At 40.6% G+C, this 12,550-nt stretch overlaps 1 protein-coding gene across 2 annotated transcripts; it reads left to right on the forward strand.

Moving 5' to 3' along the window:
• The first annotated feature begins 1,080 nt into the window (after positions 1 to 1,080).
• On the forward strand, positions 1,081 to 11,796 carry LOC125528120 (coatomer subunit beta'-2-like). Of its 2 annotated transcripts, none has more exons than XR_007292324.1 (26): positions 1,081 to 1,340; positions 1,612 to 1,632; positions 1,719 to 1,780; positions 1,910 to 1,964; positions 2,525 to 2,561; positions 2,636 to 2,961; positions 3,063 to 3,194; positions 3,275 to 3,423; positions 3,794 to 3,862; positions 4,151 to 4,301; positions 4,391 to 4,456; positions 5,038 to 5,226; positions 5,859 to 5,999; positions 6,092 to 6,166; positions 6,362 to 6,538; positions 6,644 to 6,735; positions 6,819 to 6,935; positions 7,010 to 7,124; positions 7,203 to 7,274; positions 7,741 to 7,937; positions 8,027 to 8,120; positions 8,530 to 8,636; positions 8,825 to 8,987; positions 10,521 to 10,683; positions 11,259 to 11,323; positions 11,417 to 11,796. XR_007292324.1 is itself a non-coding variant. In XM_048692631.1 (26 exons), the coding sequence occupies exons 1-25, from the start codon at positions 1,338 to 1,340 to the stop codon at positions 11,276 to 11,278; spliced, it is 2,745 nt and encodes a 914-aa protein (XP_048548588.1). In that variant the 5' UTR covers positions 1,081 to 1,337; the 3' UTR covers positions 11,279 to 11,323; positions 11,417 to 11,796. The 2 variants fall into 2 exon arrangements, 1 of the variants encoding a protein (XP_048548588.1); XM_048692631.1 differs by having other exon boundaries at positions 10,521 to 10,635.
• Positions 11,797 to 12,550: the final 754 nt, after the last annotated feature.

Raw genomic sequence — 12,550 nt, forward strand, 5'->3', positions numbered from 1 at the left:
CTGTGATTGTTGAGATTCTCGCAACAGTCCATCAGTGGAACCGCTTTTCTTCCTCTCATCCGGTGCTCTCAAACTAGCCCGGGAAGGCAGATCACTGTTTGCATCTCAAGTTCCTGACATCGGACAGAGAAGATCGGAGTGCCCTAGATGACCACATGAAAAACAGAGCGGGATACTTGTTCATATTGTATGTCATACCAATCAGTGCTTTTCCTCCACTCCGAGTCAACAAGTATCCATCTCCTCAAAGACTTACGTACGTCCACTTTAACCCTTGCCCTTAGGAAGTCCCCCATAAGATCAAACTGAATCGAACTAGCTTTCTTATCTCTGTTTTGCAATTGCCTCTTCTTGTGTTTCATTTCTCAAATGGAAGGGTAGATTGATTATCCTTAACCAAAGCTGAAGCTTATCAAGCTGCAACTTCAACGGCCACATACACGCCATGAATTCCTCCAAAATCATTGCATGTTTGCTAACATGCCAAGACGATCCATCTCCGACTCGATCCTAATCACGCTGTGATTCGAAATCAAATACAAACACGGTTTTCCGTACAGAACGAAAGACCAAGTCCATAGGGTTTTCACAAGCTAATCGCAGGACGTTGGCGATTGTCTGTATGTGGAAGAGGTTCCGATAAAGGATCTTCCCTGCAAGCGACAACTCTTTCATAGCATCGTCATCAACGTATACTAGCGGTGTTGCTTCTTCCTCGAAGATGTCCATCTTTTCGAGCGCTTCCTACATCCGAGCCCTTGTCGATTTGGGCGAGAGCGCTACTTCACGTGAGTTCCCTGACCCAGAGGATGTCGCCATCCTTGATCGGTGAATCCCGTGAGCCCACCGATGAGATCCGCGGCCGCCTTCTTTTTCCCTCGAAAACCTAATTGTTGAAAAACACCTTTCACAATGAAAGAACTTAGATATCACCATTATACATGAACCGCAGCAGATCGTTTGGTAAACTCCAATAACAACGTCTTAAGAGTTTAGTGGACGATCTCATCTACCGTTGCTTAGCTACTACGTCAGCAGGAGAAGTCAACATCGGAAAGGCAACAGTGCAACACACGCACACACACACAACCTTCAGATCCAATCGACCATACTACTGCCTCCGAGCGACCGAGACCCCGTTTGCCATCACCCACTTCCTCCTTCCCACCCTTCCTCCTTCGTTCACAAATCTTCTCTTCTCCGCGCCGCGCCCTCCCCCTCCCGGCCCGGCGAGAGGCCCCCCAAGCGGCTCCGCCTCTCACGCTCCCGCGACCACAAACCCCCAGGAACCTCGTCCTCCCGAGGTTCCCGCTTCGGCGCGCTTCCGAGCCGCCACAATGGTACGTGTGTCTGTCTCCCGCCCTCCCGACAAATTGCTCCCTCCCCGCCCCTCCTCGCCGCTTACACGCGAATGCGATCCGAGATCAGGCGATGGCGGGGCTGGCCGTCGCTTAGTTTGTTCGTATCGCGCGCGGGCTACACGCCGCCGCCGCGGCGAGATCCGCCACGAGACATGTCGAATTCCCGGTGGATCTGGGGTTCTGTTGCGCTATGTACTGACGTGATTTCCCCTTTTCGTGTTTTTTTGGGTGATGGCCGTGAATGTGGCAGCCGCTCCGGTTGGATATCAAGGTAATCGCGATGCCTCTTACTGGGATCTACTCGGTGAATGTCTGGTGTGGTGTCGCTTATGTCGGTTTTGTGTTTGGTTGGATCAGAGGAAGCTCGCGCAGAGGTCGGAGAGGGTCAAGTCCGCGGATCTGCATCCGACAGAGCCATGGTTAGTGGGCAGTTCGTGTGATGTGAATATGATCTTGGTTTTCATTTTGGCTACGAAATTCACGTGCGGGTGATCAAAGCTTCCGCCAAACCGTGGTATATAGCGTGACCATTCTCTTGTGCTACACAGGATTTTGTCGAGTCTTTACTCGGGGAGTGTCTGCATCTGGAACTACCAAACGCAGGTAGGTGACTGTTCACAGCAGCCCGCCTTCATAATTTGCCTTTGTAATTTTTCAGCTAAACTCGATGAAGATTATAAGCAATGATGATGGTGTTCACTTGTTCCTTGTATGTTGTAATGAAACTAGATATTTCCGTTCATGTATAGAAATGAAGATGTACTTAGATAGTTAGATTTAATTTGTATATTTCTGAAACGCGATTTACGGTGTGTATAGTAATGAGCTAGGTGATATGCCACTGGTAGTGACTTCTCCTAGAAGGGGAAAAGAGAGGGAATATCAAACACGTGTAGATTAGCAATTACGTAAAATCCAGAGAAAAAAACTTTGATGTCACTATTTTTAAAATCTACTGACGAGGTTAAAGTAACAAGGAACATCCATCGATTTTTAGGTAATTGCTAATCTATATCTATGTCACTTTATTATAAGGGAACAAAGGGGCAGAGGAGGCTGAAAATGAAAATGCATCTTTTTATCTTCTTATGACTGAGATAAATGACTTTGTATAGCTTATCTTAAGACTTGACTGACAAAACTATATATTTATTTATCCCTAGACAATGGTGAAATCATTTGAAGTCACAGAGTTACCAGGTATGCTTTCCCACCGAATTGCTTACTTATCTTGCCAGATATACCATCATTTTGATATATCATGTCTGTCGCAGTTCGTTCGGCTAAATTTATTGCACGGAAGCAATGGGTTGTTGCTGGTGCCGATGATATGTTTATCCGCGTGTACAATTACAATACAATGGATAAGGTCAAGGTATTTGAAGCTCATACTGATTACATCAGGTGTGTGGCTGTTCATCCAACCCAGCCTTTTGTGCTGTCATCATCCGATGACATGTTAATTAAGCTTTGGGATTGGGATAAGGGTTGGGCGTGCACTCACATATTTGAGGGGCATTCTCACTATGTGATGCAAGTCACATTTAACCCAAAGGATACCAATACTTTTGCTAGTGCTTCCCTTGATCGCACGATAAAGGTTTGTATTTGTTCCTCAAAAAGATGCTGGTTAAACTGAGTCCTGTTTTGTATCTTGGTCTGTACCCTGCCTAATGTCCTAATATTGAACGTGAACTTCAGATATGGAGTATTGGTTCTCCTGATCCTAACTTCACATTAGATGGCCACTCAAAAGGCGTGAACTGTGTTGATTACTTCACCGGTGGTGATCGACCATTTTTAATTACTGGATCTGATGATCAGACTGCAAAGGTGTGTCATCTGCAATGAATTGTGCTATTGTGAGGGTATATTGGGATTGATCTGACTTATTACTCAATTTGTTGGATCAGGTTTGGGATTACCAAACCAAGAGCTGTGTTCAAACACTTGAAGGACATGCACACAATGTGTCCGCTGTCTGTTTCCATCCAGAACTACCTATTATAATTACTGGCTCAGAGGATGGCACAGTTCGCTTGTGGCACTCTACAACCTACAGGTACCCTCTCTCTCTCTCTCATACTATGATATTGCTTGGAGATGATACTAACAGTGTGCTGTCTGAAAACCAGCTTTGTTTTACCAACATCTATTTAGTTACACGCAATACAGTTACTGTCTGTAGTTTTTTTCTTCTACATGTTTTTTGTTTGCAATAATAGTAATATCTTCTGCACTGGACTATACACATTCGTTATTTCCCAACTCATGGCAGTTTATTTCTTTAAATTGGCAGTGTAGATAGTGCCTTGTTCATGAATCATGAGCAAGAATGTGGTCTATGCTTAATTCTTCCATTTCTCCCAAGCATTTAATTATTTCTTTTCTTGTAGAACAAGTGAATAACACTTTGCTTGATGCACTTGCAGGCTTGAGAACACTCTTAATTATGGTCTTGAGCGAGTTTGGGCTTTAGGATACATGAAGGGGTCAAGAAGGTAATGAATATTTAGCTCTTGCTCTATTTCAGTTCTATGGTAATATGGTCAATGTGAAGGGCCAATACACGAATATGTCTCCTCATCTGCTACTGAAGCTCCAGACGCACTAACAATCCATTTTCTTTTTCTGTGACACAATTTCCTATATTGTGACAACATTGTGTATCTGCTAAACTGTTTCTTCCAAAAAAATTCTTCACTGAAAATGCGGAGTTCAGGCTTTTATTTACTTGTTATTTCCTTTCAAGTTAAGGTAGTGATATAAAATATTTTAATTTTTTATAGGATTGTGATTGGATATGATGAAGGGACAATTATGATAAAAATTGGCCGTGAAGTTCCGGTTGCTAGCATGGACAACAGTGGAAAAATCATATGGGCAAAACATAACGAAATCCAAACTGTTAATATCAAGACTGTTGGTGCAGGCAATGAGGTTCTTCTTCTTTGCCATGTTAATGTGTTGAAGGCTTGTTAATTTGGTATAAGCTTTATGTATGTTCTGTAACCTGTATCATCTGTCAGATTGCGGATGGTGAGCGATTACCGTTGGCTGTGAAGGAGCTGGGAAGCTGTGATCTTTATCCACAAGTAGGTTATATTTTATATCGTAGTGAATGCCTCATTCACATAGTGATGCTGTTATTTGTCATCTAGATGTTTGTTTTTACTCCCATGTTTCTGATTGGTCATTCTTTTTTCTGTTTGAGCAAGATTCACATTACTATAGACATGTAATCATGCATGCTAAAATATTTTTATTCAAATTTACTTTGAAATGTGCAGGATTGTGAGTTACTTTTGGTGTAATCACATTTTTACATTTAGATATCCTATTATTTCCGGCATTTATAGTTGCTGCGGTATAATGAAGCTCTTCTACTGAAGTGAAATGCATAAGTTCATGATTAGTAATAGCACAATATGGAATTGAGTGTTGGTTTTGAATTAAACTTCGATGGTTTAAAGAAGTGCGCATGAGGTTGTTATGACTTTATGACCACTAAGAGATTCAACTTGCACATTGCTAAGAGATTCTTCTGTACAACTTGCACATTACTTTGAATTAACAGGAATTTATCTTCATGTTAAACAGTAAACCTTTTTTGTAGCTTTACTTGTCTATTGTTCCATTTTCATTCGCAAGTTAATAGCTTTGATTCTCATTTCAGAACTTAAGGCACAATCCCAACGGGAGATTTGTTGTTGTATGTGGAGATGGAGAATACATAATTTATACAGCACTAGCATGGAGAAATAGATCATTTGGGTCTGCACTTGAATTCGCTTGGTCATCTGATGGCGAATACGCTGTAAGGGAAAGCACCTCGAGGATAAAGATATACAGTAAAAATTTCCAGGTTTGTACCAAGTAAACATCTCCATTTCCCTACTATTGAAGTATTGATGTGTAACTATTATGGTTCTGTCTTTGAGAAACATCTATGGATAAGAGAACACGCAATGCTATAACACAAATTCCATTCCGTGTTTTATTCCCATCTTCATACATGAATGAACCCAGAACTCCTGCAATTTATAGATGTTCAATCGATATTTGTTCTTTTTCATAATACAAGGGCTGTTTGCCCATTTAACCATACAAGTTGGCTGCACATTTTTTAATAATAATGGTAGCCAGGTCAATTTTGTCACATCTTATCTTGATTTCACAATTTCCTATCTATGTGAAAAATGAAAACAGGCATATGTTAGAAACAAGGAAAGATATTTTCTTATGTAAACTGTGAAGTGCAAAGTAAATATATGACATGCACAAGTATTTTCTGCTGCTGGTTCAGGACCAGACTGGGAACTTGAGCATTTGGTAGTCAACATATTGTATTTTGCATGTTAGTATGTGAATGCTTGAACTAGACACTTGCTGTGGGGTGGAGGATGAAAGGCTTGAAAGCTAACACTTGAACAACTATTTCCATATGTCAATCTTTGTTACTACAAAACCTGAAAGATGGATATCTAATAATTTCAGGAGAGGAAAAGTATAAGACCAACATTCTCCGTCGAACGTGTGTTTGGTGGAGTATTATTGGCTATGTGTACAAATGATTTCATCTGCTTTTACGACTGGGCGGATTGCAGGTTGATACGTCGAATTGATGTCAATGTGAAGGTAAGTTTATTGTGTTGCTTCAAGAATCAAACACCTTTTCCATGTCATCTGGTATGTTATGCGACTAAAAAAAATCTGCTGTTCTCTTGTAGAATCTCTACTGGGCTGACAGTGGTGATTTGGTGACAGTTGCAAGTGATACATCATTCTACATTTTGAAGTACAATGTGAGTTCTGTTAAGAACTGTGTTGCCTTCTTACAGTTTGTAGTTACGTGACATCTGCAGGCGTTATTTACAAATGTTCTTTTGTTGTGTTAATTGTGCCAAAACGTCAGCAACTCTTACATCAAGCACTTCTATGCAATTGTTTTTCTAATTTAAAAGTCTGTACTAACACAACGTTATCTCTTTACCTTCCAGAGGGATGTTGTATCTTCTCATTTGGACGGAGGGGGTTCAGTTGGTGAGGAAGGTGTGGAAGATGCCTTCGAACTGCTTCATGAGATCAATGAACGCATCCGAACTGGGCTATGGGTTGGCGATTGTTTTATCTACAATAATTCTTCATCACGGCTTAATTACTGTGTAGGAGGAGAGGTGAGTGTTTTTATCATATCAAAAGGCGTTTTTATGTATGATTCCAGTTAGATCATTCGTTACTGTTTGTATCACTCCCAAGTCATACGGTTCCATGTATTACAGGTCACAACCTTATTTCACTTGGACCGGCCAATGTATTTACTAGGATATCTTGCTAACCAGAGCCGTGTCTATCTTATTGACAAGCAATTTAAGTGAGTTTTATCTTTATTGCTCTGGTATTCTTTTATGGCATCAACTCACAATAAACTTCTGAAGCTAACACTTCTTATTGTAGTGTTGTTGGGTACACTCTACTCCTTAGTTTGATCGAGTATAAAACACTAGTGCTGCGTGGGGATTTTGATCGTGCAAATGATATTTTGCCATCTATACCGAAGGAACAATATGACAGGTGCCCCATGTTCTACTATTTGTTGTACTTTGCAGTTTTTGCCTCGGCATACAAAGATAACCTTTTATTTTCAGCGTGGCACATTTCTTGGAATCACGGGGCATGTTGGAGGAAGCCCTTGAGATAGCAACGGACTCTAATTACAGATTTGACCTGGCTGTTCAGCTTGGCCGCGTTGATGATGCAAAGGCATAGTTGACTATTGTTTTTCTCATTTCCAAGAAAGTTCCCTCCTTCATTCAAATATTCTGAGTAGTTATTTTGCAGGCAATTGCTCTTGAGGTGCAAAGTGAGTCCAAGTGGAAGCAGTTAGGGGAGTTAGCTATCTCAACTGGAAAGGTACACAGCTACTGTGTCTATCAGTTACCTTGTATGCTCACTATATACTGTGCTAATGAATTGGATTGTTTTGCCATATCACTTGAATTTACTAATATTTGATAAATGGACGAGCTAATAACTATGACTAGGCAGAATACAACCTAATATAATACGGCATGGATGTAGAGATGTATGAGAGCACAGTTTTGATGGAAAGGATGTGCTTTAGTTGTCACTCAACATCATGCTTGAATCAGAAATGCTCTTTCAATTCAACATGTCCTCTTCAACCTTAATTTTAACAAAAAAAGGGAAATGTAAAAGCTAATAACTCAGCATCGGAATGAGTCTTTAAGTTGCATTCTAATAAACTTTGCCATGTTATGTTTCTATCTTATACTAGGATGCAAAACCTATATAAGTTGCGTCCAAATAACTTTCCCATGTTGTGTTCCTTCTCATGTGTCATACAACTTTTTTGCAGCTCGAGATGGCAGAGGAGTGCCTCCTACATGCACTAGATCTCAGCGGTCTATTGCTTTTGTATTCATCCATTGGGGATGCTGAAGGGATAACAAAATTGGCATCTATGGCTAAAGAACAAGGAAAGAACAATGTTGCGTTCCTTTGTTTGTTCATGCTAGGCAAGTTGGAGGAATGCCTTCAATTGTTGATTGAAAGGTATGATCGTTTTAGTGAGCCTGTCCTGTTTCATACATCACTTCAAACATGTTATTGTATGTTTAACTGTGCAACTGTTCTCTATACAGCAATCGCATTCCGGAAGCAGCATTGATGGCGAGATCTTATCTTCCGAGCAAAGTCCCAGAGATTGTAGCATTATGGAAAAAAGATCTCCAAAAGGTACTGCCAGCCTTGTAAATTCTTTGCTTTTGTTCTCTAGTTTCCAGGCCTTCATGATAACAGTTTGATGGGCACACATCTCCTCAGCACAAATTGTTACTAAAACATAAGTTGCACAATGAAGCATGTAATTGTCGTTCGTCAATTCCATGATATGGTTCAGCAGCGGTCACAGAGTTGGATTATAATGATGCTTCAAATTCAATAAGAATAATATCCGAGCTAACTCCGATACACTGAATTCAGGATGGTTACATATCGTTTGAGTAATGATGTAAACATTAGCTGGAATCATGCTTTGCTATTTGTTGATTGCTCTCTTGTTTGGACTTATGCTGCACTTTCTCTAATGTCCAGGGGCCACATCTTATGAACTGATGGTGTTTGCTTTGTTTCATATGCTTCGTAGGTAAACTCAAAAGCAGCAGAGTCATTGGCAGATCCTGATGAATACCCAAACTTATTTGAAGACTGGCAGATTGCTCTCAATGTAGAAGCTACTGTCGCCCCCAAAAGGTTTTGGTTCATTTATATTGTTAAAGCAATGTTGCTGTGAAGTTTTACTGATCACATTCTTTCATCAATGCAACTAGGGTTTGGATTTAGCTTTAACTGGAACATCTGACGAAATTGAAAATGATGCCAGTGCATGTTTTTCAAGCTATTAATTTGTCACCCTTCTGACAAAAATCCTCTTTTAACAGGGGTATCTATCCACCTGCTGAGGAATACATGATTCATTCTGAAAGGCCCAATGAGAGTCTTGTGGAAGCTTTCAAGAACATGCATGTACAAGAAGAGGAGGACGCACATGAAGAGGATATTCACGATGAGGAGCTAACAAATGAAAATGACACTGTTCAAGAGGTATTACTTATGCAGAAAATAGTTGCGTAAGCCGAAATTAGCTTGCGCAATTAGGCTATTAATTTGTTATAAAATTTGTCAGCACTATATGTTCTTTCAGTTTAGTAGTTGATTGTTGGCATGTTTCCATTAGAGGGGTAACATTTGCGCCTTCAGAGAAAATTATACATTTCCAATAAACTGATGATAAATAAATTAATCATGTGCACGACTGCATGTTATAGTTGCAACAAAATAGACCTGCTCAGTAACCTGTGGGTGTGTGTTTTGCATCACTATCCACTAGCACCGCATCATCCTTTCCTTGTATGTTAACAACTGAGACAATATCAATGGTATAAAGACTAAATGTTGAAGAGTTAGAAATCATGATCCTTTCCATGAAATTCAGTCATTATCTGTCAGTGGGGAATCTTGTTTGGTTTATCTTCTTTCGGAAGATATCCCATGCTATTATCCTCTGGGCCGAAAGCAGTTTCTCTTATTGTGTCTGATTCATAGAGAGTGAGTGTATTTGTTGTCAGTGTGTTTCTACTATTCTTGGTTCTAAGATGGGCTTGCGGAGTGGTATTTTTTCTGCCATCTGATACATTTCTTGGTGATACGAATTTCGCTTGAACACATTAGGGCGAGCTTACAAATGCACAAATTATTTGGTATTTTGTCTTGGACAGTGCGCTAGGGCGTGGACGTTCGTGCCCATCTCCCTTATGTAATTCCACACCCCATTTAACCTCCCGGTGGTTTCCTCCTTTGTAGTCGACATGATGTCAGCCCCCCTCATCTTCCTCATCGTCCTCTCCTTTCTCTTTTGCCCTCCCCACTCATCTCCTCCCATTGGTGCTGTCCAAGAGAGTTTGGTCCCTAAGGCCTGGAACCGATCGCTCAGTATTTAGATTTTTTGTTTTATCCAGATCCTCATCCTCATGCATTGTATGTTCTATATACTTTAATCTCTTTAACTCAGTAGGCCTGGAAAGGGATTATATATTTTTATTTCGTATTTCTTGTTGCAATCCAAACAAGCCCCTAATAGGAATATTTATATGACTACACTGTTACCACCAAGGCTTAGTTTAGCAGCACAGTATTTTGAAAACCATAGTGATCTAAAACCTCAGTATTTCAATCCCTGCATAATGAATGCTCTGGTATCTAAAAACCACTTTTTTCAGTTTAGTGTACAAAAAGTAGGTCAAGGCCTCTTTCTGAAATACTGCGAAAATACTATGGTCTATAAAATTGTGGTATTTGTTGACCCCAAGCACACCAAAGTTGTCAAAACTATAAAAAAAACATAGTACGAATGAAGGCCTCTTTAAAAATAACTATGGTGTATGGAAAATGATATTGTAAAAAAACTCCAAAAGCATAGCTGCCAAACGCAGCCTGATCGGTACATTGTGTTGGTTAGCCAGGTCAACTTATGGAAGTCACTGCATCTATTTTAAATGTAAATATTTTTATGTTCTTCTTTTGGTCCCTATCACATTCCATCCTTGCATAAATGATAACGCCATCTTGCTTCAACAGGTTTTTGAAGATGACGGAGCAGAAGAGAGCCAAGAAGATGCTGTTGAGGTCGAGGCTGATGGTTCTACTGATGGCACTATCCATGTGAATGGAAATGATAGTGAGGAACAGTGGGGTACGAACAAAGAAGAACCATCAGCATAAAAGCTGTAGTTGAGCAAGTGTACAGTCCCAAATCCTTATTGGTCTTTTCTCCCAGTGCACCAATAATCTTAAGGAAAACCTGCTGCTGGATGATATTTGCCTATTCTGGAAATATAGATATCCTTCAGTTGCCTAACCATTTAGCCTTTAGCTTTAGGGCAAACCTTCTGACTACCTGAAGTCTGATGAGTGTCCCCGTAACCTGGGGAGCTTGGGGGAGTTCAAATGACTTACGAATCCCCATTAATTATCTTTTGGAAGATAGCCCAACAGTCTCTAAATAAAAAGCCTGCGAAACCAATCCTCTGCCCTTGTTGGCCTATTTAACAATTAGTTTCTGTTTATGTAGCAATTGACATGTCGTTCCTTTTTTTTTGTCTTTCCCCGGTTTATAATATGGTAAACGGACGAAGTATTTAACAGACAACTAAATTGAGGCGTTTAGCAATAAGTTTTTTGTATCATTGTTTTAAAAATTCTAGTTAATCTGTCAAACAAGTTAATTAACTGGTTTTTGTGTGAAGTGTTTCTACTGGCTGCTTTGTTAACCTTTCAAAGTGTAATGTTCCTAATGTCTGCCTTGTTGTTTTGCAGTGCTGACTCCTGACCAATAGTGGATAGTGGAACAGCAGCCTGCTTAAGAGGTTCGGTTTGTAAAGGCAAGTCATCTTCTGAGTGCCGATCATACATTTTCGTGCAGCATCACATTTCGTCAGCTAATGTGTTACAGTTGCTGTCCTTTCTTGTTACAGGTTTGTTACTGGGATGATGTAAAACCCGTTTCTCCTCATTCTATAAGCTTTCATGTGATCTAGGATTGGCTTATCCTGTTACAGTTTGGGCAGCAATTTAATTAGCACTTTAGTTCATGTTATAGAAAATTTTGCGCTTCATTTCAAATAGATAGTCTTCCGGGATGTTTCACAGGGTTGTAAGAGGCTGTTCGTTTGGAGATGGATTTTTGTTTGGTGGTTGGAAAGGTGCTATATGTTACACTAAGCACATAGGGCAGTCGCCTGTCAGTTTGGGAACATTACCCTGGTCCCGTATGTAAACCTCAGATTGTTGAACACAGTTATCGGATGTGGTGGGGGCTCTGTATCTCCACTGTACAAGTTTGTTTCAGAAGTTATCTACTGTTCATGTGAAGCCGTTGCTCGGACCGGGCAGGGTCTAGCTGCGGCACTTACTCAAGCAATCGCTTGGGCAGTGTTTGGTTGCCATCAAGCCTTCTTGCCAGGCCTACCGAGCATGCCTGCAAAAATTGAGTGTTTGGCGCAGATAACAATAAAGTTATGAAATCATTACTAAAGGGTAAAATGTGCCATGACTTGTCATGAAATCGTAACCACCGTACCAGTGTTTTGATTTCTTTCCATACCAGCCTTACCAAATGAGTAAAAAGTGGATCGGAATTGCATAGGAGTTCTAGGGTTTGCACCTCTTTTTTTTTAAGATTTGGTGACTAGTTAAAGCATGAGCCGGATGCCCCAAACCACCCTATACGCCCAGGTGGATGGTCCGTCTTATATCGGCCCTGAATGTCTGGCCTAACCAACACCCCTCATTGTAGGGTAACGCAATGTAAAACAATTTTTTTTGCTTACCACTATGAGATGCATGTAAGGTTTGGTCTGATCATTACCAACTCATAGCGCAGTGAAAGGAGAGTTGGTGAAGATCGTTGGGGCAGATTCCTACAACTAGGATTTACAACCTCTCAACCATGAGATTTTTCTCCCTCAAACAGAAGATCGAATGTATGATCTTTCTACCGCATTGCACACAAACGGTGTCACCTATCCAGCGGCGCTTCGTCGTCTAGAACTAATCGCTATCGGACACTAGGTAGTCTTTCGGCGCTATGAAACTATTACGTGGAGGGA

This window comes from Triticum urartu, unplaced genomic scaffold, assembly GCF_003073215.2.
Source record: "Triticum urartu cultivar G1812 unplaced genomic scaffold, Tu2.1 TuUngrouped_contig_4648, whole genome shotgun sequence".
Taxonomy (NCBI): domain Eukaryota; kingdom Viridiplantae; phylum Streptophyta; class Magnoliopsida; order Poales; family Poaceae; genus Triticum; species Triticum urartu.

Excerpts from the sequence above, each read along its gene's own strand:
- LOC125528120 (XM_048692631.1), top strand. Across the intron at positions 1,633-1,718 it reads CGCTCCGGTTGGATATCAAG|AGGAAGCTCGCGCAGAGGTC; the intron begins GTAATCGCGATG and ends TGGTTGGATCAG. Across the intron at positions 6,936-7,009 it reads CCGAAGGAACAATATGACAG|CGTGGCACATTTCTTGGAAT; the intron begins GTGCCCCATGTT and ends TTTTATTTTCAG.